A 24,282-nucleotide genomic window follows, 5' to 3' on the forward strand; every position below is an offset into this window, starting at 1 on the left:
GGCGTGGTCATGGTTTTTTTTTTTTTTTTTTTTTTTTTTTTTTTTTTTTTTTTGCCTCCTCTGTGGTTTGGAGCAATCACAGTCTGATAAATGTCTGTCTCTCGGAACCATGAACATTCTTCCCTAGAACAGAAAATCTTCACAACAATCTCTCCCCACCATTTGTCTTGCCAAACTTTTCCAAACTGACCTTTGCCGATGCTTTCTTGTAACACGATGGTCCTGGCAATTCTTCTCTGAACCAGCAGCAGTAAACCCTTCGTCCCAGGTAGCAGCATCACCGAAGTCACCAACATGATGAGAAGGAGCTGGCAACGTGGAGCAGTAGCCACTGCTTCCATGGTCCCACCACTGTTTGTGGTTCAGTCCGGGCCAAAGCTTCTCCCAAGCCTTTTAGGCCGGCCTCAAACTGGATCTTCCTGCCTCTGTCTCCTTCAGCAAATCCTACTGGCTGGGGCTCACAAGGCCACAGGCAAACAGCTTTTTCATGAATTCGTAACACGAACGTTGGGCGCCAGATGTAGCATGAATCTTAAAAGTTCTTATTAATAAAATCAAACCCGAGGCGAGTTATTGGGGTCCATGCTGGTAGATCAGAGAGACAGAACAAACCATAGCTATCTCACCTTACCAGTTCCTCAGCTGGTCCTGTTTCCTCAGACTGGAAGCCTCTGAGTCCTCATCCAGAATGAATCTCAGCTGTACTGTGTTGCTCCATAGCCTGAAAGCTTAACCAGGCCACATGCTTAACCAGCCAAATGCCTCTAGTTTCTGGTCTTCACGCCTTATATATCTTTCTACTTTCTACCACCACTCCCTGGGATTAAAGGCTGGCTTTCTGGGATTAAAGGCGTGTCACCATGCTTGGCTATTTCCAATGTGGCCTTGAACTCACAGAGATCCAGAGGGATTTCTGTCTCTGGAATGCTAGGATTAAAGGTGTGAGTGCCACCATTTTCTAGCCTTTGTATCTAGTGGCTGTCTGTTCTCTGACCCCAGATAAATTTATTAAGGTACACAATATTTTGCTGAACACAATACCACCATACCATGTCACAAATTTTTGATGCTGTGAACTGACACATTCTAGCTACCATACCATCCCTGCCATGATTGACTGTATTTCCTGAACTGTAAGCCAAACACATCCTTCCTTCCCTAAGATGATTCTATGGAGGATTCATGACAGTGATGAGAAAACTAACATAGGAAGCATTTCTAAGTGGTTACTTGCTGTCCTGGCCTGAGCAGTCTGCTGTGTCCCCTCTGATTTGCATCTAGTCCACTCTCTAATGGGAATGACCACCAGTTGCCAGACTTTTGGGAGTTCCATGGAGTCATCACTATGCACACAGCCCATGAAGTGTCCTGGACCAACCTGGAGCCCAGCCCTGTGATGTCAGAGGGAGATCTATAGTCGAGCTAAAGGGTGGATGTGGAGAGAACACCTGAGATACAGGACTTAGGGAAAAGGCTCCTAATTGGGGTGGGGTGGATGAAGGGCTAGGGTGAGATGAAGACTTTTGATCTAAGGGTGAGTGACTTTGTATGCACTGCATGCATCTATTAGGATAGCAAGGCCTATGTGCATGCACATGTTGTGTGTACACACACGCTTGAGTGTATGTGTTTGTGTGTTGTATGTGGGGGGGGGCGGGGAGGGCAGAGGGAGAGAGAGAGAGAGAGAGAGAGAGAGAGAGAGAGAGAGAGAGAGAGAGAGAGAGAGAGAAGAGAGAGAGCGCATGCAGGTAAGCCGAAGGGTCTGTGCTCCATCCTGAATGCAGTAATCTGTGTGCCTGACCTTATGCTGACAGGTTGGAAGCCCCTGGTTTATAGATTTTATTTTTGTTTCAAAGCCTTTTTTTTTTTTTTTTTTTTTTTTGGGTAAAACACTAACCTCAGCGAAGGAGAAAGAAGGAAGAAAAAGAAAAAAAAAAGCTGAGTTCAGCAGCTGCAGTTTGCTGTATTTTTCTTCTTGCATCAGCAAGTTGGGACCACAAATAATCTGGTCTTCTATGCTCCAGTGCCGCTGCTTAAGACTTTGCCCTCCCAAAAGGCAGCACTCTCCCAGGAGCCAGCCGATGCTCCCTTCCCAGGATCCTGGCTTAGGCCCCTGGAGGTGGGTGGACAGGGTAGGGGGTCCAAGGCAGAAAAATAGTACAAAGAGGAGAAAGAAGGGCCAGCAAAGGGGCTGGTAATTAATTTCTAAATGGTTTCTGGAATCAGCTAAACATTTCCTTTTAACCAGTTTCTCCAGCCTCACATCCTTTGTTAGTTCAGGAAAAATGTCATTTATAATGGATGTTGCCTTAATAAATTGCTCCTGAGAAACACAGTGTTCTCATTAGTCTATATAATGAGAAGGACGCCTAGTGGCGGCGTAGCTGCCCGGATATTTGCCTGATTGGAAAATATTTGTTTATGCAGTTCATTTTAAAAGGCTTGAATGGAAGCCCAGGAGGAGGGGGCTGAGGGCCCAAGGGTCCCTGTACTTTCTCAGAACAGACTCCAGCCATACCTGTTCTTTCTTGCTTCCTGGTGGCTCCATGCCGCATCATAAGCTGCTTCTCTGTTCTGCCTTCACTGGACCTCTTCTTCCTCCAGCCCTTGCACAGGGGTCTTGTCTATCCAGCCAGGCAAAGATGAGAATTGAACTGCATGTTCTCTTTTTATTTTTCCTAGAAGGGAAGTGTGATAAGTGTGTACACACTACATTTTACTTTGCAGAAGTACTTGAGTAGACATGATCATGTTTTGTAATCCCCCCCCCCATATCTTCTGGACGTATGTGTCATAGCCACCAGGACACTAAGAGGTGCAGCAACGTTTTGAGGGTTTGTGGTATGTAAGCACAGGTGTTTGACCCCAATACTCTGTTCCATCACTGGCCTCTTTGCTTTTCTGCTGGTTGGAGAGTGGATCCTTTAACTAGCCCTCCTTTTCTGCATAGGGACACATTGGCTTCTTTTCTGTAGGTCCCCAAGGCACTTCTTCATGTTAAGAGTGGTGCTTAAGGATGTGTGTTAATTCTTGTAGGCCACTGGGGTCTCCTTTAGTGGATGGCTATTACCAGAGATGGCAGAGAGACATTTCTAAGTCCTAACAACCACCAGGCAGGAGCACGGAAGGGTGGGGTGAAAAGATAAGTTCAATGCAGGCAGTGTGTGGGGCTTAGGCTATCTTAGTGTCCAAGTACATGCAGCATTGACACACTTTGCTATGCTGACAGCTAGAAATCTGCCCGTGATTTTATTTTTCAAGGGAAGCAGTGTTCTCCAATTTCTTGCTGCCTAAAGGGAAGCCTTCCATGTAGTCCCCATTAATCCATCCACTCACCCACCTACTCACTCACCCACCATCTGTTCACTCACATCTATATATCCACCCAACCACCCTCCTGTCTACCCATCTATCCATTCATTCTTTCATCTAGCCCTCCATCCAATGGCCGATGAGTCACTGTTGTGCATCTCATATACCTTTGGGCACTGAAGGTTTAAACATGGATGAGACTGTTTCTGTTCTGAAAGAACCCATTGTTTTTTTGTTTTTTGTTTTTGGGTTTTCAAGACTTAAACCCATTGCTTAAGTGAAACATGAAAAATGAGCTACTATTTGTGAAGTAGAGGCAGGAGGATCAGGAGTTTGAGGCCAGCCTTGGGTACAGAGAAAAAAACGTAAATTACGATAGATGATACAAGCCATGACTGGAGTTTATGGAACACATTCAGAGATAGATAAAGGTATTCAGGCTTTCTGGAAGAGATGGTATGTGACCTGAATTTAGAATTTTCAGAACTAGCGGAGATCTTTAAGGAGGACATGGCTGGAGGAAGGTAGTTTTGGCAAGTGGAATGTTAAAGGAGATTTATGAAACAAGGTTGGGAAATGTACCACTGATGTTGCTAGATGGCTTTGGGGAGGGAGAGAGGAGGAGTTGAGGAGAGATGAGGTGATGGAGGTGATTCCAGTTTTGGTTGGGAGTCAGGGTGGTACATGGTGGACCATAGAAGTCTAGGAGTTTCTCCTTCATGGGGCTGTTACTCTCAATATACAGAGGGATACTCACAAAAGCTGGGGCCAACATGCTAAGCATTAGTCCCAGGTGCTTCATGACAACCTCTGTTATTCTTCTCAGAATCCATTAGCATCCTTTTGTGGATGTGGATGCTTAGTCAAAGGAGTATAAGTTTAGTACCCGAGTATGTACCTTTTGTGATTGGCAGAGAGGGAGTTTGAACCAAGGTGACTTGGGTTCAAGCAGCTCTTAGCTATTGTGTCATGCTGCTGTTTTGGTTGGTCTGAAGTTGAGGTGAAGTATGTACCTCTGGATTTTCCTTCCCACGTTAAGACTGATGTAAGAATCTTTGAACCTTTAAAGCAATGCTGTGGAGTGATGGGGGCTTGTATGGGACACAAAGATGGAGAAACACATTTTGAGGAGGTTGAATGGAGGGTAAATGCTAGGAATAACAGGCAGGCAGGAAAGGGCTCTGGGATGTTGAGTAGGAGGCCCTCAGAGTCAGAGATGGGAAGAATAAAGGCTGGAATTGCTATACAAAGAAGAGAGGCATTAACTGTATGAGAATTCAGCTCTTAGGGCAAATTACCCGACCTAGGAAGGCCATTTGAAAGGTCAACCACACGGGACACCTGCTACCCCCAACTAAAGAGAGATGGACTTGAATTGCATTGCCCTGAAGCTGGAGGGAGGCAGGGGTGGGGAGAGAAAAGGGAAGAAACCTAACCTCACACCACTAGCAAGAACCATATCAGCATTCAGAGAAAGTTGAAAGAAATCTTTCAGCTGGCTGGCTACCTAGCTCAAGGCTAACCACACTCTTAACACAATAATAAGTCAATCCTCACTGAATAATTAAATAGAGAGCCTTCATAAGTATTGACTTAATGTGACAGCAAGTCTATAGTGACTTGGGGTTTGCTTATGTAAACACAATCTCCTGTTCGGCTTACTTAGCAGTTCAATGAAATAGAACAGTCCTTCAATTAAAATCAAATGATGCATACATTTAATTCCTTTCTCCTCTTACCCAGTAATAATAGGTTTGGAACACAGGTGAAGGGGTGGGGAAGAAGTGGGAAAACAAGGATATGTTTTTGAAGGACAAGAATGAGTGTATCCAATGACAATCTTGTGGAGAAAGACGTGACCTGACTGCTGTCCCTGGGCATCCTCATGGGGAGATCCAGATGGGCTTGGGTCGGCCTTTGCCCCATCTAGGTCCTGTTGACTCTTTCCAAGAGAGGGTGTGGGTCCTTCACAGGGGTTGGCATACAGATCTAGGACTAGGGCTGAGTGAGTGCTTCTGGTCAGCTGAGGGCCAGTGGCTGTAACCACAGCCTCTTTCAGGCCATTATTTCCCATGGACACCTTCTTGGCTCCCTTGGAGGAGAGATGGTGTGCACTTCAGACTGGATGAGAATGGAGGAAGGGGGTACCCAGTCATTTTCTGGCGTGGCCCCAGAAGAGAACACTCTCTCTGTGGCTTCAGAATGTTGTAGTGTGGAAGTGAGGAGCTGAGAAATATGGGAAAGCTATGCACAGCACAGAAGGGAAAAGCTCCTGGTTTTGGAGTTTTGATATGAACTTAAATCCGCTAACATGGTACAGTGCTACTCAGTGAATTAATCTGTCTTTCTAGACCTCCATTTCCTTATCTGTAAAACTGCAATGAGGATGCTGATTTTGGAGCACTGTTGTCAGGGTACTATATGGAGAGTAGTGAAGTGCTGTTGTGGTACCTATTATTCAGAGGTATTGTGACTCTGGCATGGAGGAACAGAGCTCATGCCCAGGTCAGTGGCATCCTTCAAATCCATCCCCTTACTAGCAAATGCAGGCAGGGCACCCACTGTGCCAGACACTATCCAGACATTTCCACACCATCATCAGATAGCCCATGGAATCTGCCTAGGGCCCACATGAGCTAAGTGCCATTACTGCCTCAATTTAGCAGGTGAGAAAAACAAGGCTTCATTGAATGACCTGAGTAGGTCATTCAGACCAAACTGAGCAAGGTTCAAACCCAGTGGGTGGTTGTGTCAGAGACTGAGTATCATGACTGGATTCTTCCATGAAAGATCTCAAGGAGAAGAGGGAGGTTCTTGGGCAGTTTCATGCTCAGAATGTCTGGAAACCTTTCCTCAGTCAGCATCAAGTCTTTCTCCAGCATGGCCACTCCCATGAACTGGGCTGCCTGAGAGTCAAAAGTTGGCCCCCTTAAGACTGGGGCTTCTCTCTGACTCTTTGTCTCAGGATAGAATGGGTTGAATTTGCTGATACTCTCAGAACTGAGAACATTTTCTCTAACAGAAGGCCTAGAAAAATTATTGTTTATAATAAGCCAGGATTCCCAAGGCTTCGTTCAATTAAACTTCAAGAAATAATTACAACTTCCAAGCAAGTTTATTAAAAGAGAACACAATGAACAGTGTCTTTTGAAATTTCCTTATGAGTTTCCTCAGTCCTCAGCTTAACATTTTCCCTGTTTGTAACCAGGGGGTATAAACCATGCTGGCTGCTGCTTTTTAATCCCTCAACATGATTCCATATTTAAAATTTTAGATACAGACATAACCCATATCCTCGTCATTTTTTCATAATGATGTATCTTTCTGCAGTGTTGAGGGCTTTCCGAGTGGCTCTTCCCTGATTAAACTGGCCAGTGTCTACTTCCAAAATTGTTCTTGTTGAATGCTCCTGGCATCCTCCTCTTTTGCATGGATTACAGACCCCCTGGGGACTTGATTCTTGGCCTATGATCATTGTGTTTTCCATGCTGGGCATTGAACCCAAGACTTGCCCACTCTAGACATTTGTTCTACCCTGGAGCTGCATCCCCATGTGAACATCTTTTATTTAATACATCTTGTTCTTTAATAATTCAATACACGCATATAGTGCGTCCTGGTTATTCTCCCTACCCCCATACCTTCTCTTATTTACCTCCTATCTTAGCCAGCCCCCCTTCTCTATAAATCTGTCTTCCATATTCATGATTTTTTTGTTTTATTTTGTGTCTACTAGAGTTTAGCCAAGGTTGTATGTGTGAATATGGCTTAGAACCATCCATCTGAGCCTGGCGGGCTCACCAAGGGTTTACAACTGTATATTATGATCCCTTCTCCCACAATCTCTTAGTTACCAGTAGTTAAGCAGGAAGTGGAAAAGCCCAGTGAGTTCCTTCCCTATTCATGGCCGACTGTTGGGTGGGCCCAACTTGTGCCATGTCCAGTGCCAACAGGTGCAGCTGCTGTGGGTTTGTGATTGCTGTGTCAGTCTGAGATGACAGTATTTTGTAGCCTCTCCCCCTGTCTTAAGGCTCTTGCATGCTTCCCCCTCTACAATGTTCCCTGGTCCTCAAGAGAATGATACATGTTCTAGTTTTGTTTTGTTCATGTTCTAGTTTTGTTTGTTGTTTATGTTCTAGTTTTGTTGTAGATACATGTTCTAGTTTTGTTGCTGTGATAAATACTCTGACCCAAAGAAGCTTGGGGAGGAAAGGGTTTATTTGGCTTACACTTTCAGGTCACAACCCATCACTGAGGTCATTCAGGTCAGACACTTGAGACAGGAATCACGGAGGAACACTGCTTGTTTGTGTGCTCTCTGGCTCACTCAGCTAGCATTCTTACACAGCCCAGGCCCAACTGCCTAAGGATGGTACCTCGCACAGCAGGTTGGGCTGTTCTGAATCAATCAACAATCAGTCACTCACAGACATGGCCACAGGCCAATCTGATCTGGTCAATCCCTCAACTGAGTCTCCTCTTCAGGTGACTCTAGGCTGTGTCACATTGACAAGGCTAACCAAAGAGCATTAATATCTTGTTTAGGGCTGGTCCCTCAACCATCCTTTATTAACAGCGGCCTGTGCAGCCATGGGTCTCTGCATTCACCTCTGTTCATTGTGAAGAAAGGCTTCTCTGACTAGGGGCAAGAGTATCCTTTGACTGTGGGTGCAAACATATACATTTAGAAGGTGATTTGATGCTATGTCAATCCAGCCAAGCAGCAAGTATATTCTTTGCTGGGGCCCAAGGGCTCTTCAGTCATAGTTTCTTTGAGCAGGTTTGCAGGACTTGCATGAACTCATGTTTATTGATTTAGGGATGCTGAACTACCCCTGCATTACTGGAATGAATGAGTGGTCTTTTTGAGGCGATCTGGAATTCAGTTTGCAAGTATTTTATTGAGAATTTTTGCAACTGTGTTTATCAGGGAGATTGTTGCATACTTTTTTGTTTACTGTGTCTTTGTCTGGTTTTGGTATTAGGGTAATACTGACTTTATAAAAAGAGTTTGGAAGAAGTTCCCATTTTCTTTTTTTTTGGGAATAATTTAGATAGTATTGGTTGTAGTTCTTTTTTCAAAGGTCTGGTAGAAATCTGCCATGAGTTCATTTTGCAAACATTTTACGGAGAATTTTTGCATCTGTGTTAACCAGAGAGAAATCCTGGGGGCTTCCTGGTTTGGAGACTATTTGTTCCTGCTTCTGTCTTTTTGTTGGTTATACATCTGTTTAAATTCCTCGTTTCTTCTTGGTATAATTTTGGTAGGTCATACGCATCTAGAAATTCATTCATTTCTTTCATATTTTCCAATTTAGTGGAATATATGTTTTTAAGATACACCTTATGATTTTCTGAATTTCATCGGAATCTGTTATATCTTCCTCTTCATCTCAATTTTATTAATTTAGGTGTTCCTCTTTTTTCCCCTTTAGTTAATTTGGCTAACAGTTTGTTAGTCTTGTTTATCTTTTCAAAGAGCCAGCTCTTTGCTTCATTCATTCTTTATACTGTTTATATAATTTCTATTTCATTAATTTTGTTCTGATCTTAATGATTTTCATCTGTTATTTTGTTTGCTCTTGCTTTTCTAAGGCCTTACAGCACGTCATTAAGTTCTTTTATTTGAAATCATTTAGAATTTTTGATACAGGCACTTAGCACTATAAACTTTTCTTTTAGGATGGCCTTCATTATGTCCCATAGGTTTTGGTATACTGTGGTTCCATTTTCATTCAGTCTTAGGTTTATTTCCTTCTTGATTTTTTTTCAGTGACCCCATTATCATTTAATAGGGTACCACTTAGTCTCCGTGTGTTTATGTACTTGGTGTACTTTTCTTCTTTTGATATCTAGTTATATTCCACTGTGGCCAGACAGAATACAGGAAGTTATTGCCATTTTCTTGTATTTGTTAAAGCTTGTTTTGTGTCCTACGTTGTGGTCTGTTTTAGAGACTATTCTATGTGCTACTGAGAAGAATGTGTATTACTTACTGTTTTGGTGGAATGTCTTGTAGATGTCTACTAAGTCCATTTGATTATAGCGTCATTTACTTCCAATGATTGTCTATCTAAATTTTGTTTGGATGACCTGTCTTTTGGTGAGGTTGGGGAATTTAATTCCCTACAATTACTGTGTTGGGGCTAATTTGTTGCTTTACATTGAGTAGCACTTGTTTTATAAATTGGTGCTCTTGTGTTTGGTGTATATGCTTAGAATTGATATCCTCTTAAGGGGCTGATTATTCCCTTGATAAGCATGAAGTGGCTTTCTTTATTTCTTCTTACCAGTTTTGGTTTGAAGTCTACTTTCTAAGGTATCAGAATAACTATGCGTGCTTGCTTCCTAGTTCCATTTGCTTGTAGTGCTCTTTTCCATTCAATAACTTTATTCCAAGCAGATGTTTCCCTTGATGGTAAGATATGTTTCTTGGAAGCAGCAAAAAGATGGATCTTGTTTTTTAATTGAGTTTGATAGTCTGTATTTTTATTTTTTGGTTGGGGGAGTTGAGACCATTACTATTCAGAGTTATTACTGAAAGGTATATATTAATTTCTGTAGTTTTGATGACTTTGTGATATTTTCTTAGTTTCTATGATGAATTGTCCTGGTAGTGTATATTTTCCCCTCTAGTCTCTTGGAGGTATTTATTTTCCTCTTCAATCCCAAGTGTTCTATCCAGCATCCTCTGTAGACTTGGCTTAATGGTCATAAATTCCTTTAGTTTGTTTTTATCATGGAAAGTTTTTATTTCCCCTTTACTTATAAAAGATAGCTTTTCTGAGTTTAATATTCTCAGTTGGCAGTTATGATCTTTCAGAGTTTGGAATATATCTTTCCTAGGTTTTCAGACTTTATAAGTTTCTATGAGTAATCAAGTGTTATTCAAATGGGCTTGCCTTTGTATGTGACTTAACATTTCTCTCTTGAAGCTTTCAATGTCCTTTCTTTATTATGTGGTTTTGTTTTTGTTTTTATATTTTAATTGTCACATGTGAATAAATATTCTTTTCTGATTCTGCCTGTTTGGTGTTCTTTGGGCCTCTTATACCTGTATGGACATATTTTTCTCAAGATTTGGCAATTTTTATGATTTTATTAAAAATATTTTCTATGACTTTGACATGGAAATTATTCTCCTTATATGCCTATAATTAATAGATTTGGTCTTTTATGCTATCTCACAGACCCTGAATGGTCTATTTGTGCATTAAATTTTTATTTTTCCATTTTCTTTGGTTGAATGGTCCAGTTCCTCTAACTCATCTTTAAGCCCAAACATTCTGTCGTCTACATGATCCATTTGGTTAGTGAAACTATCCACTAAACTTTTTATTAGACTAGTGGAAAATTCCATTTCCAGCTTCATTTCAGGTTGAGTTTTCTTCTTTGATATTTCTACTTCTTCATTGAATTCTATTTTCAAATCCTGAATGAGCTTCCTTACTTCATTCAGATCTTTGTTTGTGTTTACTAGGGCTACAATCAGTTTATTACTGTTCTGAGTTCATTCAAATTTGTGCTCTTTAAATTCTGTGACCTCTTTGAACATATTTATAATTGTTCTTTTGAATCCTGTGTCTTGAATTTCTGTCTCTGGGGACTATGAGACTGGTGTTTTCTTTTTCCTTCCTTCCTTCCTTCCTTCCTTCCTTCCTTCCTTCCTTCCTTCCTTCCTTCCCTCCCTCCCTCCCTTTCTCTCTCTTTCTTTCTTTCTTTCTTTCTTTCTTTCTTTCTTTCTTTCTTTCTTTCTTTCTTTCTTTCTTTCTTTCTTTCTTCCTTCCTTCCTTCCTTCCTTCCTTCCTTCCTTCCTTCCTTCCTTTCTTTCTTTCTTCCTTTCTTCTTCTCCTCCTCCTCCTTTTCCTTCTTCTTTTGTATTGCTTATGTTTGCTTTTCTGATGAGACCTGGGCATCTGGAGTTAGGTTGTTTAATGTGTCTTGCTACATGTTATATGCCCACAAAGCTGGGGCCTGAAGGTAAGCAGAGAACTGGGCAACTTAGAGAATACTTGGGGGAGAAGAGGGGTGTGTGTGTGTGTGTGTGTGTGTGTGTGTGTGTGTGTGTGTTACTGGTTCATGCCAGGTTGGGTTGCGTATAGCTGGTCAGTTGGGGCAGTACTTCCTGTCCGGATCTGTGCTGGGCCAGGCCAGTTTGCACTGGTTCAGTTGCAGAGGACTCTAAGCAGGGGATGGCAACTGTACCCAGTTGCTGAGGATGGCAGCTGTACAGTCATGGGGGGCGGAGCCGCTTGTCTGGGTTCCTGCTGGGTTGTGTCTCATGCTGTAGTTTTGCTGGAGCAGGCTTCTTGAATGGGGAAGGGGTGAAGCTGCCTTAGATTGGCTTTACTTTGGCTGGTGAGTGCTCCTGAGGCAGGGGAAAGGTTGAGGTGGTGCCAGTCTGGGTTCATGCCAGGTTGGGCTGGGTGTGGTACTTGTCAGAAGTGAGCTCCTGGGGGCAGGTTTTTTAAATTAATTAATTAATTAATTAATATTATTATTTTTTGATGTGTGTCTCTGTTTGGGGCGTGGCTGGGGTGTGTGTCCATGTGTAAATATGGAAGCCAGAGGATGAGATGAAGGACACCTGTTCCCTTCATTCGAGACGGGGTCTCTCATCTCTGTTGGGCTTGACCGGCTGGTGAGCCTTAGGAATCCTCCTGCCTCTGTCTCCCCAGCCACAGAATCACAAGCACATGTCACCGTGCCTAGCATTTGATGGGGGTGCTGGGGATTGGAAGCAGGTTCTCATGCTGGGAGGGCAAGCTCTTTATCCACTGAACCGTTTCCCCAGACTCCCATGCAACCGTTTCATGGTGCACTTTTTCCTGGTTGCTTCAAGGTTGGCCAGAGAAAGCCTTATAATAGCAGAAAGTGAAGCTAAGTAGTAGTCGATACTTTTTTTTTATTTTGACTAACAGACTCAGCTAGATTAAAAATAAAAATAATTGATTGGCTTACCAAATAAAATATATAAGTGATAGACGTGTATCCTAGGAAGCAAGGGAGAAAGTCTCTCTCTCTCCCTTCCTCCCCTCCCTTCCTTCCTTTCTCTCCATCCCCTCTTTCCTTTTTTTCCTTTCTTTATTCAAATTGCTATGTAAGTGTTCTTAATGTGACCCCAAGACCACAACTGTGGACTTGGTATATTTGTGCTCAAGTCTGGAAATCAGAAAGCAAATAATGTTCTTTCTTGCATGCTTCATCAGGAAAAGCTTAGTCAGGGGCCCTATTTGAACCATAATGGCCAAGAGAAAGGGGTTTTACAGTTGATCCAGTCTGGGCCAGGTGTCCACCTAGTCCCAGAAGGTGGTGTCTGTATAGTACATCCTGAGTCAGTTACTCTTCTTGGGAACACTTTACCTTCTTCAAAGTGTTCAGGTGTCCTAGTCATTGACACTAAGCAATACTGGTGATGCTACCATTTTGATCGGCAGGCCCCTGGCCATGGTGTACAACTATAGACTGCCACTCATTAGCTTCCTTTCTAGCCACATAGCAGGTACAGCTTGATAGATGGGGACTTTGGAAAGTTGAAAGAGCTGCAAATCAGAAGCCATGCATGGGCCAGCATTGGAAGGTTCTGGGGTTCTGGGAGAGTTGTTCACATTCTGTGTCAGTTTCATTGTGATACTGTGACAAAATACCCAGCAGAAATAGTTTATGAGAAGACAGCTTTATTTCCACTCATGATTTGTGAGGGTCTCAGTCTATCTATCATGGCAGGGAGGGCATGGCAGAATTCACGGTGGTGGCAGCATGTGGTAGAGGCCTCTCACATCACTGATGAGCAGGAAGGAGAATAGCCAGAATTAGGGACCAGGCTAAAACCTTCTAAGCCCCACCTCTAGACGTTTGCTAGGTCCTGTCTCTTAAGGCTCTACAGTCCCCTTAGAAGCCCCAGTTGCTGGGGAGCATGCACCCAAATCATGGGCCTATGCACACACTTCAGATTCAAAATGCAGTGCTCCTTAACAGACTTGGAATGGTGTTACAGCATGGGTCAAGAAGAATGTCGCTAATAAAACACGAATCTGTGTCCTTTCCTTTGGATAGCACCACATACAAGACAGAAGGGCCATGTCTGTATAACCGTGTACTATGTGTCTCTTTGTGTGTGTGTGTGTATGTGTGTGTGTGTGTGTGTGTGTGTGTGTGTGATAGATAGATAGATAGAGAGCATGTGTATACTTGAGTGTACAGAAGCATGCGTATTCTGCATGTAGCCACAAGCCTTCTAGGGTTCTATTTCTTCCACTGGGGTGTAAAGTAGGGGTGTTTAAAGCTGAGGCCAGAAAGCAGGACATGAAAGGCACCCACAATTGCATCTCTGCAGCCTGTTCAGATTGCCGCACTTCAGACTGGAGCCTGCTACCCTATTATCTGAGGCCTCATGGGGAGATTCCTAGCTCTGTTGCTGCGATTTCAGGTAGGGTGTGTTTTGGGGTGGAGCCTAGAAAATTTGCATGACCAACAATTTCTGGCCAAGGGCAGTGCTGGTAGTCTGTTTACCATACTTTGAGAAGTGCCCCACCCCTGAGTCTGGGTGAGTGCTGCTGTGTGCGTTCCTATCTTCATGCCCAGGTCTGCTCTTTCTCTTTTTGCTGGGGCACCTGTGCTAACAGATAAAAAATATAGGATGCCCAGGAAAATGTGAATTCCAGATTCAGAGAACTTTTTTTTTTTTTTAGTACAAGTATGTCTAAGATGTATAATAATAATAATGATAAAAACCCCACATTCATCTGAAATTCAAATGAAATGGGCATACTGCATCTAATATGGCCACCTTTTCATCAAATTAGGGTCAAGTGCCTCTCTCCTGCTGCTTCTCTGTGATTGAATAGGCCACAGCTGTTGATGAAGCTGGCCCAAAGAGGGCTTGTGATTTTGGGGCAATCCACCTGCTCCCCCGAGCTCAGTGAAGAGGAATTGGTTTGTGTGCACTTCAGTGCTCTTGCTGGCTCTCTGCTCCTTTCTCTGTTTGTCTGTCTGTCTGTCTTTCCCTCTCACGATTTCTTTACACCGTCTCTTTCCGGGGTGGGGGTGGGGTCTTAAGGCAGAAATCTGTGATGTGGGGGACTGATCCAGCAAAGATCAACTTTTAGCAGCAGTAACAGAATCCAAGAGACCGATGACATCCCAGGGTAGAGGGGATGAGTGACATTTTGCCTAGAGGAGGTGGAGATCACCAGCTGGCACCCCACATATTATGGGTTGGGCTGGAGTGTTCATGTGGTTGGTTCTCATTGTGTTGGAGTTGTTGGAGTTTGTTCAGGGCTTGAAGGAAATTGACTCCACTTGGTCTCTGTAGCTGGCAGAGGGAGCCCGCTGCTATGGGTTTATCACAAATTGAGAGGCAGAGAAAAACTTGAGCAATCAGAGGCCTCCTGGAGACTTGGACTTGGCAACCTCCTAAATGGCCCCATTTGTCCCCTTTGCTTGCCAAACTGTCTTGATGCTGAGAGCCGTGAGGATGACAGCAGAAGGGCCTTGCTGCTTCCCTTCCCTTCCCTTCTCCTCACCAACTGTTGGATCAGACCCACGTCCTCCCCTTCCCTTCACTCCGAACAGTTGCTTGTCGAGGGTCCTGGCACTAACCACCAGATTCTCCGAGGGCAGGAGGCTGGAGCCACACAGGACTGAGATGCTGATTTCCCTGCACATTACCCTGGGGCCTGGCCTTGGGGGCTCGGTGCACATCTCCAAGCTCCCAGGGCCTGACCTCCCCTCTTGCATTCTTCATGGAACAGAAAGGGAGAGTGGGTTCAGGGCGGTAGGGTCTTCGTGGGACCCAGCAAGCTGCCTCTGGAGCCTTCCCTTCCCTTGACATGCTCACTTTACCCACAGGATGAAGTGGAGTGCTTTTCTTCTCTGTGGGTCATGAAAAGCTGTGTCTTGTTTTACTTGTTAGACCCAGGCATAGTGCTGGGGACCAGACATCTGCAGAGAGAAGGCGCAACGATGATTCTTGCCTTTGCTGATGGCTGGCGGCTCTGTCGAGTATCTCTTACCATTTTATTGAAGCTCTGGGAAGACATAGCTTTCTATTTGTTAAGTGGGGACACTGAGTACCAGAGACATGGCCAGTGAGCCCCAGGTCACATACTAGAGCAAGGGGTTGAGCAGAGCCATGTGACAGACGGCTCTCACAGCAGCTGGACTGGCTTCCTCCTTGCCAGCTCAGGACCCCCTCGAGCCACAGCTCTTGAAAAGGTCTGAACCCTTTTACCTTCTGTTCCCCGGCTTGCATCCTCACCCCCACTTCTCCCGCAGAGCCTGGCTGATCTAGGGTCTGCTAGGGAAATGTCCTAGATCCCTCAAAGGACCCTTCTCATATTCTCCCATTTATGTTTCCACTCCTTTGCCCTCCTTGGAACTGGAGACATTTTGAGAGGCTCCTTGGATTGCGAGGCCAGGCGAAAGATAGGCAAAGTTCCCAGTATCATTTGATCTTGGAGCCAAACTTGTTACAGAGGAGAAGGTGCTCTGGATGCTGGTGGTGATTGGAGCGCTCCAGAGGCTTCCAACAGCTGCAGGTCTAGCTGGAACCCTCAGCTCAGTTTTGGGCAGATCCTGTTATTTGTGAGGAAGTGAGCAGATAGTGACATTCCCCCAAATCCCTGTTCCCCAATCTGGGGAGGTGGGGATAGGGTGGGGTTCCCTTCTGATGTCATATTGGTGTGCTTACCATTGCCATCTTGACTCTGCCAGTCACATGCCAGGAGCTATGCTCCAACATAGTTGGTGCAAGGATGAGAGCTGTATCTACCATCCCATGTTTAACAGGGCCTTGGAGGATATGGATGAATAAAGAAATAAAATTGCCACATTAGCAATGGATGTTTTCATCAGAGAGACTAAACAAGGCACTGTCAGCAAGTCTCTGTGCTGTTGAGTTACTGGGTCCAGATTTTCTGTGTAGTTGCCTATAGAAAGACGACAAATCTATGTGATCACAGGAAAAGATGGCCATGGAGAAGGGTTGGGGGTGGCTTTGGAGATGCCGGAAGTGGGAGGTAGGTTCTGTACATGCCCACGTGGAACTGAAATGAACTCATGAATTTCAGTCAGAGGGGGGTGTTTAAACAACCTAAACAGAAGACGTTCAAACAACTTCATATAGAAGATGGTAACTAGTGATTGTTCACAATTCAGGATTCTGCAGGATCTCCATTTCTGCCTTTATCTTCTCTTTTTTTCCCTTGTACATAAAAGCAAAGAGCCTTTATTTTAAGCTCTAGGGCTTGGTCTCTCTGTCTGTCTGACACAGTGGTGAGGGCAGAGAGTCCCAAACTCAGGTGGGGGTAGAGTTTTTATCATAACAGAGGTTGAGGTGAGGGGATTTCCAAGGTTCAGAACCCTGATTGGCTGACATTTGTCTAGAAGTATCTGTAAAACAAAAAAGGTGTGTGCTAGACTCAGGGACATCTGGCCACCTTAGTATCTAATGGTTGGATTGTTTGAGATGTTAGGTACTTCCCCATCCCTGGGTAAATCTCTGAGTGGTGTCATCTTATGGCTTTTCCTGGATCTGGGTGTTGCCTGCCAGTAAGCCTGTCACAGAAGCTGTGCCTGGGCCTTTAGGCCTATCATGGCAGCTGTGTGGTCAAGCTGTTTTGGGTCTCCTCTACATAATAGGGATAGAGGAAGGAGAAGAAACCTACCTAGATCAAACTGTCTTTATCTTCTCTTATTGCCCTTGCTTCCTTCTGGAGGAAGATTTGAGCCAAGTGGAATCTTTGAAAATCCTAGTGTTTGCCAGGGATGTGCCAAAGTACCAGAGACTAGGTGCTTAAGACAGAAATAATCTCTTATAGTTCTAGAAGCTGAAAGTCTGAGGTTTAAGTGTCAGAGGGACCATGCTTTCTTTGTGCTCTCAGAGACTCAGATGAGCTGATAAATGAAGTCACATGGCCCGGACGTGATGGTTGCCTTAGACATGACAAGGAGAGAGGCTGATGGAAACCTCCGTGGCCAGAGCACAGGGGCAGGAGGGGGAAGCAAGGGGGCTCCCGTGGATGTTAGACCTTGTGCCACATCAGCTCTGAGGCTTGGGGGTAGAGAGCAGGCCTGCTCCTGCTCCTGGCAGAGTGTGGGAGAGCTGGGCAGAGGTGGCTACAAAGCAATGCCACAGCTACTAACAGCAGTGGGTGATGGCATGCTAGGTCAGGAAGAGAAAACTTCACAAGGTGGGTTCTGCCTGGGGATGCTTGGAGGCAGGAGAGGGGCAGCCTATTGGCCTTTGCTCTGATGTGATGCAGAAGAGTCCAGGCAAGAACGGGATGTCTCACCCTCAGGAGACTCTTCCTCCTTCCCCCTGAGTTCTGGCTTCTTTGAGCTTCAGGCTAGGGTAGGGATCATCAGATCATTGGATCCACTTCGGGTTGGGAAGAGCAATGTGTTCCAGGATTTGGGCAACGTTCTCCAAGGCGCTGCTGGCTGGCAGGAAGCAGAACCTAGTTCCTTGCCCTGGTCCCAGATACTGTCTATCAGCACACCCCTTCCCTCCTTTCTGCTTTTCTGATAGCAAGAATCAGTTAGTCCAGACTCTGACATTGCCAGTGTCTATTTGAGTTCCTTGTGTCCATTTGTCTCTGAGCGTTACCTTTGTCCCTTTTTGAGACAGTTCTCACACTGTATTCCAGGCTGGACTGGAACTCACTGTGTAGCTCAGGTTAGCCTCAGACTTGTGATAACCCTCCTGCTCTAGCCCTCTACGTGCTGGTATTAGAGATGCGTGGCTGGGGCTTTTCTTAAATTGCGCTATGCCTGGCTCTGCCGGTCCTCCCTTCACTTTCTATTCCCCCCCTTTCCTGGCTTCCTCAGGTTCTAGGATCTGCAGTGTGGAGCTTCTATGCCCCAGGCAGTGCGGAGGAGGCTGGAGCGGGCTGCCAGACTAAACTGTTTCCTCCTTGGGTCTTTTCCTGACACCAGGTCCCGCCTGGCAGACTTCCACGCCAACTGTCGAGCCTCCTACCGGACACTCACCAGCTGCCCTGCGGACAACTATCAGGCGTGTCTGGGCTCCTATGCTGGCATGATTGGTAAGCTCTCCTTGCGTTTTCTGAGCTTTCAGTGCCCACCTCCTCAATCTCACTAGGGTGGGGACTGCAGCAGACCAGCCCAAGGCCAGTGAAAGAGGCTCACAGCATAGCCTTGCCCGTGGCAGATTCAGACAGAGCATTCAGGGGAAAGCAGAGGGAGGGAGGCTACTCCTCATCAGGAGGGGCCTGCTTCTTTGTTACAAGGCTTTGGAAATTAGGCAACAGCCTTCGAGGCACTGCGAATCAGTCAATGTGGACTCTTATATTGGAGCTTTCTCTTATATTGGAGTTGATATTTCTGTTTCATAGGCAAGGAAACCGATGCTTAAGAGAAACAGTTCCTTGACCAGGTTCACTTACTTGGTAAATGCTGAGATCCAGTCCAGGATGGGTGCCTTTATCTTTTTGATTCTAGAAGAATCACTCTGCTTGTTTATGAGGGAGAAAGCAAGGACCTGAAGGCTGGGCCTGAGCTGCTGGGGTCTTTTCTGCCCTTCTGGTGACACTGGTGATTCTCTAGGCCTTTGGCCTTTCTGGTCCTGGCAATCCCACAGTTATCAGGGCTAACTGTGCTCAGAGTCAGGATTGTAAGTTTTCTGTGTTTGTTTGGTGTGTATGTGTGTGTGCGTGTGCGTGTGCGTGTGCATGTGCGTGTGTGCGTGTGCGTGCGTGCGTGTGTGTGTGTGTGTGTGTGTGTGTGTGTGTGTGTGTGTGCAAACATGAACCTTTGTCCCACTGTGCCTCAGCATCTTCTTTTCCTTCCCTTCCTCCTCCCTCCCAGGGTTTGATATGACACCCAACTATGTGGACTCCAACCCCACCGGCATCGTGGTGTCTCCCTGGTGCAACTGTCGTGGTAGTGGGAACCAGGAGGAAGAGTGTGAGAAGTTCCTCAGGGACTTCACAGAAAACCCATGCCTCCGTAAGTCTGGGAAAACTTTTTCTGTCCCCTTCTGTCCCTTCTGTTCCCTAGCCAGCCTACACTTCTGCCACCTGGGAGGAAACCTAGAGCTGCCCTGCTCATTTTCATCTCATCTTTTTGGGATGGCCAATGATACCTATAGGGCTTCCCACAGAGGCTTGAAGTTTGCTGTCAGTGGGCTGCCTGAGCCTACCATCAGAGTCCCCAAGCCCGTGGGAAGTCAAGACAGAATGATTTTTGTTGGCTGTTCTGACAGCATCAGCCAGTTTCCTTTGGAGACAGTCTTCTCATGAGGATCATGGGCACCCTCTCCACGTAGTGGGTCTTTCCTCTTGGAATTGGTGACTTAAAAACAAAACCCATTTAACTACTGGTCCAAAAGCTGCAGAGAGAAGTGGTCACAGTCAAGTTCAGCTTGCCTTTGGTCTTTGCAGACTGACATCCCTTGCTGATGATGCCACGGGCACATCTCTTCCCCTGTTCCTTATCCCCCTGTTCATCTCTCTTTACTCCCCTTCCCTTTATTCTGGAATTGGGGACTCAGAGACAGATTCCAGTGCCTGTCATTAAAGAACTGTAGCTAGAAGGAGTTCAACTTGAGTCATCTGTGATCCCAGAACAGTGGAAGTTCAACAACTAAAGTTCTCTATGGTGTTAGAGTTCAGATACCCAAGTCCTTCTGGATAAGAGAAGACTCAAGGCTTCTCAGAGGCTCTATCTCTTGAGGACAGCTGGGTATTTAGCCCGTTGAAAAGGCATGGACCATCTGATGGTCTACTCTGACAGGTTTCTAGGGCTCCCTAGGAGAACACAGACTGGAGATTACAGAGGAGAGAGCCTTGTCACATAGCATTGAAGGTGACCAGAGTGGCATGTATCTGGACTGGAAGATAGTATACTCATCTGCAGATCTGAAAGCATTGGGGTTTTCTTGCCTAAAAGTCATGGTGGTGGGTGGTAGTGAAGAGTGGTTAAAGGATGCTGGCCAGCAGTTGGTGTTGGCATCCAGTCCAACCTGGTTGTGGGTAGCTGTCATTGGGGTTATGGCTATGACTTTGATGGGTGACCCAGTACTGAGAGTCCAGAGGTGGAATCATGAGATGACTAGGAGGTAGACTCAGATGACATCCTTGGGAGGCTTCATGGGCTACTGCCTCCAAAGGTTCTTCTGCTTTGGAGGACTTAGTTAGATATAGAAGACATCTTCAGGACTGGCAGTAAAGGGGAGAGAGCATTGTTAATGGTAGAACAGTATGTATAGTCCACAGTGAGACATAATGATTTTGGAGGTAGATATTTCTGTAGACACTTGTTGCGTTTTAGGAATAATTTTGTCCAAGAAGTGCAGTTAGTTTCCTCCAATGGATTAGTGCTAGTTGGTTGCATGGGTTAGGGAGGCCATCCAGGAAAAGTCAGTGATGAGGAGAGGGAGAATGGCTGATTTTTGGGGTGGGGATAACATTGTACCTGAGTTGGCAAAGGAGCTGGAAGAACCTGTACCCAGGAGCTAAAGATGGGGCCTTCTGCAAGAGAGGTCTCCAGTGCTGACCAACAAGATGTTCCTGCCATCTTGGCTTGGCCAAGTGTCTCTAGACTTCCTGGCTCCATTCTCCTTTTTCTTGTAGCAATTCTCATCATGTTAATTTCTTTCCATTTTAATTTTTCCGCCATTTCTAGCTTTTATCTTGTATTTTCCTCGCCAACTGGGAGAGCATTTTACATCTGAAAGAAGACTTAGCAAAGTCAAACTCCAATGTTCTACCATTTGTCTCCAGCTTCTAGTCTCCTTTGGGAGGGCAGTCATTAGGAAGGAGGTTCATTAGGAATGATGGAAGTGGGCTCTGATTTTGCTATTTCTATCTGTCCTCTATCCAGGGAATGCCATTCAGGCCTTTGGCAACGGCACAGATGTGAACATGTCTCCCAAAGGCCCCCCAATGCCAGCTACCCAGGCCCCTCGGGTGGAGAAGATACCTTCACTGCCAGATGATCTCAGCGATAGCACCAGCCTCGGGACCAGTGTCATCACCACCTGCACGTCTATCCAGGTGGGGTCTGTGTCTCGGAAACTTGGGAACTGGAACTGGGGATAGCTCAAGATCTCAGAGTGCACCAGGGGGTCAGACATGATATGGGAAATCACTCAAATGGGGCCATTGAGGGAACACTGAAGGTTCCTTAAGATTAGGAGCTCAAGGGGCAGGGAGCTGGGAAAGAAGATGTTTTTTAACCTCTTTATTCATTTAGGCATTTTCTTTGCAAATATGAAAACACTTGTTACCTATCAGTATTGTATTAAACATACTGGGGCACAAGATAAAGGTAATAGTTATCATACAGCTACTGTCTGCTAACTATCAGTAAGTATGCTGGTGATTCTCATCTCATTGAATTCACAATGAGGTGACAACATTCTTATTCAACATTCAGGAAACTGATCCAGAGGTCTCAGATGACATACCCATGATCATGCTACTGACAGTTGGTGGTATGAGATTTCAAGCCTTTATATGACTCTAAGACTTACAGTGTTCATTGGATGGTCCATCCATTCATCCATCCATCCATCCATCCATCCATCCATCCATCCATCCATCCATCCATCCATCCATCCATCCATTCATCTATCCACCCGTCCATCAATGCAATGTGACTTATAGACCCAGTAGAAGCTGTATCTTATATGAGCTTCTAGGGAAACATTGGTGAGTGAGATTGAGATTGATACTGTCTTGCATTGTACAGTGTACTGGCTAGATTTACGTCAACTTGACACAAGCTATAATAATCTGAGAGCAGGAACCTCAATTGAGAAAATGCCTTCCTGAGACCAGGCTGTAGGTCAGCCTGTAGAGCATTTTCTTAATTAGCAATTGATGGGGGAGGGCCTAGCCCATTGTGGGTGGAGCCATTACTGAGCTGGTGGTCCTGGGTTCTATAAGAAATCAGACCAAGCAAACCATGGGGAGCAAGCCAGTAAGCTACACTCCTCCATGGCTTCTGCATTGGTTCCTGCCTCCAGGTTCCTGGTCTGTTTGAGTTCCTGTTCTGACTTGATGTACTACAGTGTGGAAATAAACCCTTTTCTCCCCAACTTGCTTTTGGTCATGGTGTTTCATTGTAGCAATAGAAACCCTAACTAAGACATATAGTCTTTATGGCCTTAAAGGTCAAACAATGATGTCCTTCACTCAAGTAGCTTGTCTGTTAAGGAGGGTGATCCTAAGTAGGCCAGATGCATATTCACTCACACATGTGCACACACAGACACAGACCTTAGACACACACAGATATAGACATAGACGTAGACATAGATACATATAGACATAGACACAGACACAGAGACACAGACACAGACACACACACACACACACACACACACACACACACACACACACACACACACACACATCTAGAACAAAATATTTGAAAGAAAATTTAGTCCAGAATGCCAATGTGAACAGAGTGAGGTGCGTGTGGAGAGCGCAGGAGATGTTTCAGGCAGGAGTTGTCGGACACTGGCTGAACACATTGCTGGGGTCTGGAGAACACCAGCAGGGGCACAGACAACTAGAAGGTTTGGGAGGACCTGAGATGGTGGGCAGTGGGCTTCTCCAATCAGCAGTGGAGCATTCATAGCACTAAGATGAGAACTTGAACAGGTTCCTCCTTGGCAACCTTCAAGTCACAACTCTCTGCTGGTGACCCTCATGGTTAGGGAAGTCACTGTTCCTTCTGCTCTTTGCTGGGGTCTCATTATCAGTGACAGTTGCCTTTAAGTACCTTCAGTTGGAGCCTTTCTATTCCTTACTTCCTCCACTAAGCCACCCTCTGTAGTGGTGGGTGAAGGCACCCATGTCATCTTTGGCTACCTCCTGGGCATACCTGAATGACTGCCAGGGGAGGTCAGGTTCCCATTCCCATAGTCAGCTGTCAGCTCAATTTCATGCTAATGTGGTAGACAGTTAGGAAGATGGGCGTTGTGCCACCTGCTCAATGACCAGGCTCAGGCACAATTTGCCTGTCTCATGCCTTACATAATCCAAGCTTCTTGGGGGACAGCTCACCTGTGGAGAAGCTACATTAGCAGAAGTCTGCTGCTCCTATAACCTCTGTGTGATCCCTTGTGAGCGTGGAGAAGTTCAATGCTGCGGTGTGAGCCCTCACCCCAGACTCTTCAGTGTCTAATAACGCCACGTCTCATTGTTTCTTCTTAGAAAAATTAATTCTTTACATATTGATCAATCAATTGATTATTGCTACATGTGAGCCTGTTTGTGTATGATGTGTATACACAGGTGTACATGCCATGGCACATAGGTAGAGGTCAGAGGACAACTTTGTGGAGTCAATTCTCTCCTTCCACCACCGTGTGGGTTTCTGGGGCTCAAACCGAGATGGCCAGGTTTGCACAGTAAACACCTTTACTCTCTCTGTCAACTCACGGACCCCCATTCTTTTTTTGTGTTTTGTGTTGCTAAAGCATCCTCGCTTAGTTTCCCCCCCTACAACATGGGCTTTCACAGGCTCCACTCTGGGGGCTTGTTTTAATCCTGATTTGATTCCAGGGGAGATGATGAATGATCTGTATGGGAGATGATATAAAAATGCACTGTATACTGAGGAATGCTGCCCAAAGGCAGGGACTATAAAGCTCTGGTAGGTGGGAGGCTCCTTAGCAGATGGTTCCTGCAGGCCTGGCCCCAGGGGTTGTCAACCTAGCATGCATTGACTAAGTCATTGAGCAGGGTACCAGGGACAGCCCTTCTAGAAGACAAGGAAGAAAATCGGTATTTCGGAGAGACCAGCTCACCCTTCCACCTTAGATTCCTTCTCAGAAATGCAAGGCAAATGCCTCTGAATCACTGCTTACCATCTTTGTAGGGAACCCCCTTTCATCCATGCCAAGTTGCTCTGTCCTGGTTCAGATCAGGGCTAGCCTGGGGGCTCTGCATCTTCCTACCCTACAGCTCTCCCCTGTCTATCAATTCTGCTAATTTG

At 45.4% G+C, this 24,282-nt stretch overlaps 1 protein-coding gene across 4 annotated transcripts in view; it reads left to right on the forward strand.

Annotated features, from left to right (window-relative positions):
* Positions 1 to 24,282, forward strand: part of Gfra2 (GDNF family receptor alpha 2) — a 100,067-nt gene that overhangs the window by 68,006 nt on the left and 7,779 nt on the right. For all 4 annotated transcript variants that reach the window (XM_006989118.4, XM_006989119.4, XM_006989120.4 and 1 more), the window contains 3 exons: positions 18,250 to 18,359; positions 19,141 to 19,281; positions 21,157 to 21,329. In XM_006989118.4, the coding sequence (XP_006989180.1) occupies positions 18,250 to 18,359; positions 19,141 to 19,281; positions 21,157 to 21,329 (424 nt within the window). The remainder of the gene's footprint in view (positions 1 to 18,249; positions 18,360 to 19,140; positions 19,282 to 21,156; positions 21,330 to 24,282) is intronic.

The sequence above is a fragment of the Peromyscus maniculatus genome, chromosome 9 (assembly GCF_049852395.1).
Source record: "Peromyscus maniculatus bairdii isolate BWxNUB_F1_BW_parent chromosome 9, HU_Pman_BW_mat_3.1, whole genome shotgun sequence".
NCBI classification, from domain to species: Eukaryota; Metazoa; Chordata; class Mammalia; order Rodentia; family Cricetidae; genus Peromyscus; species Peromyscus maniculatus.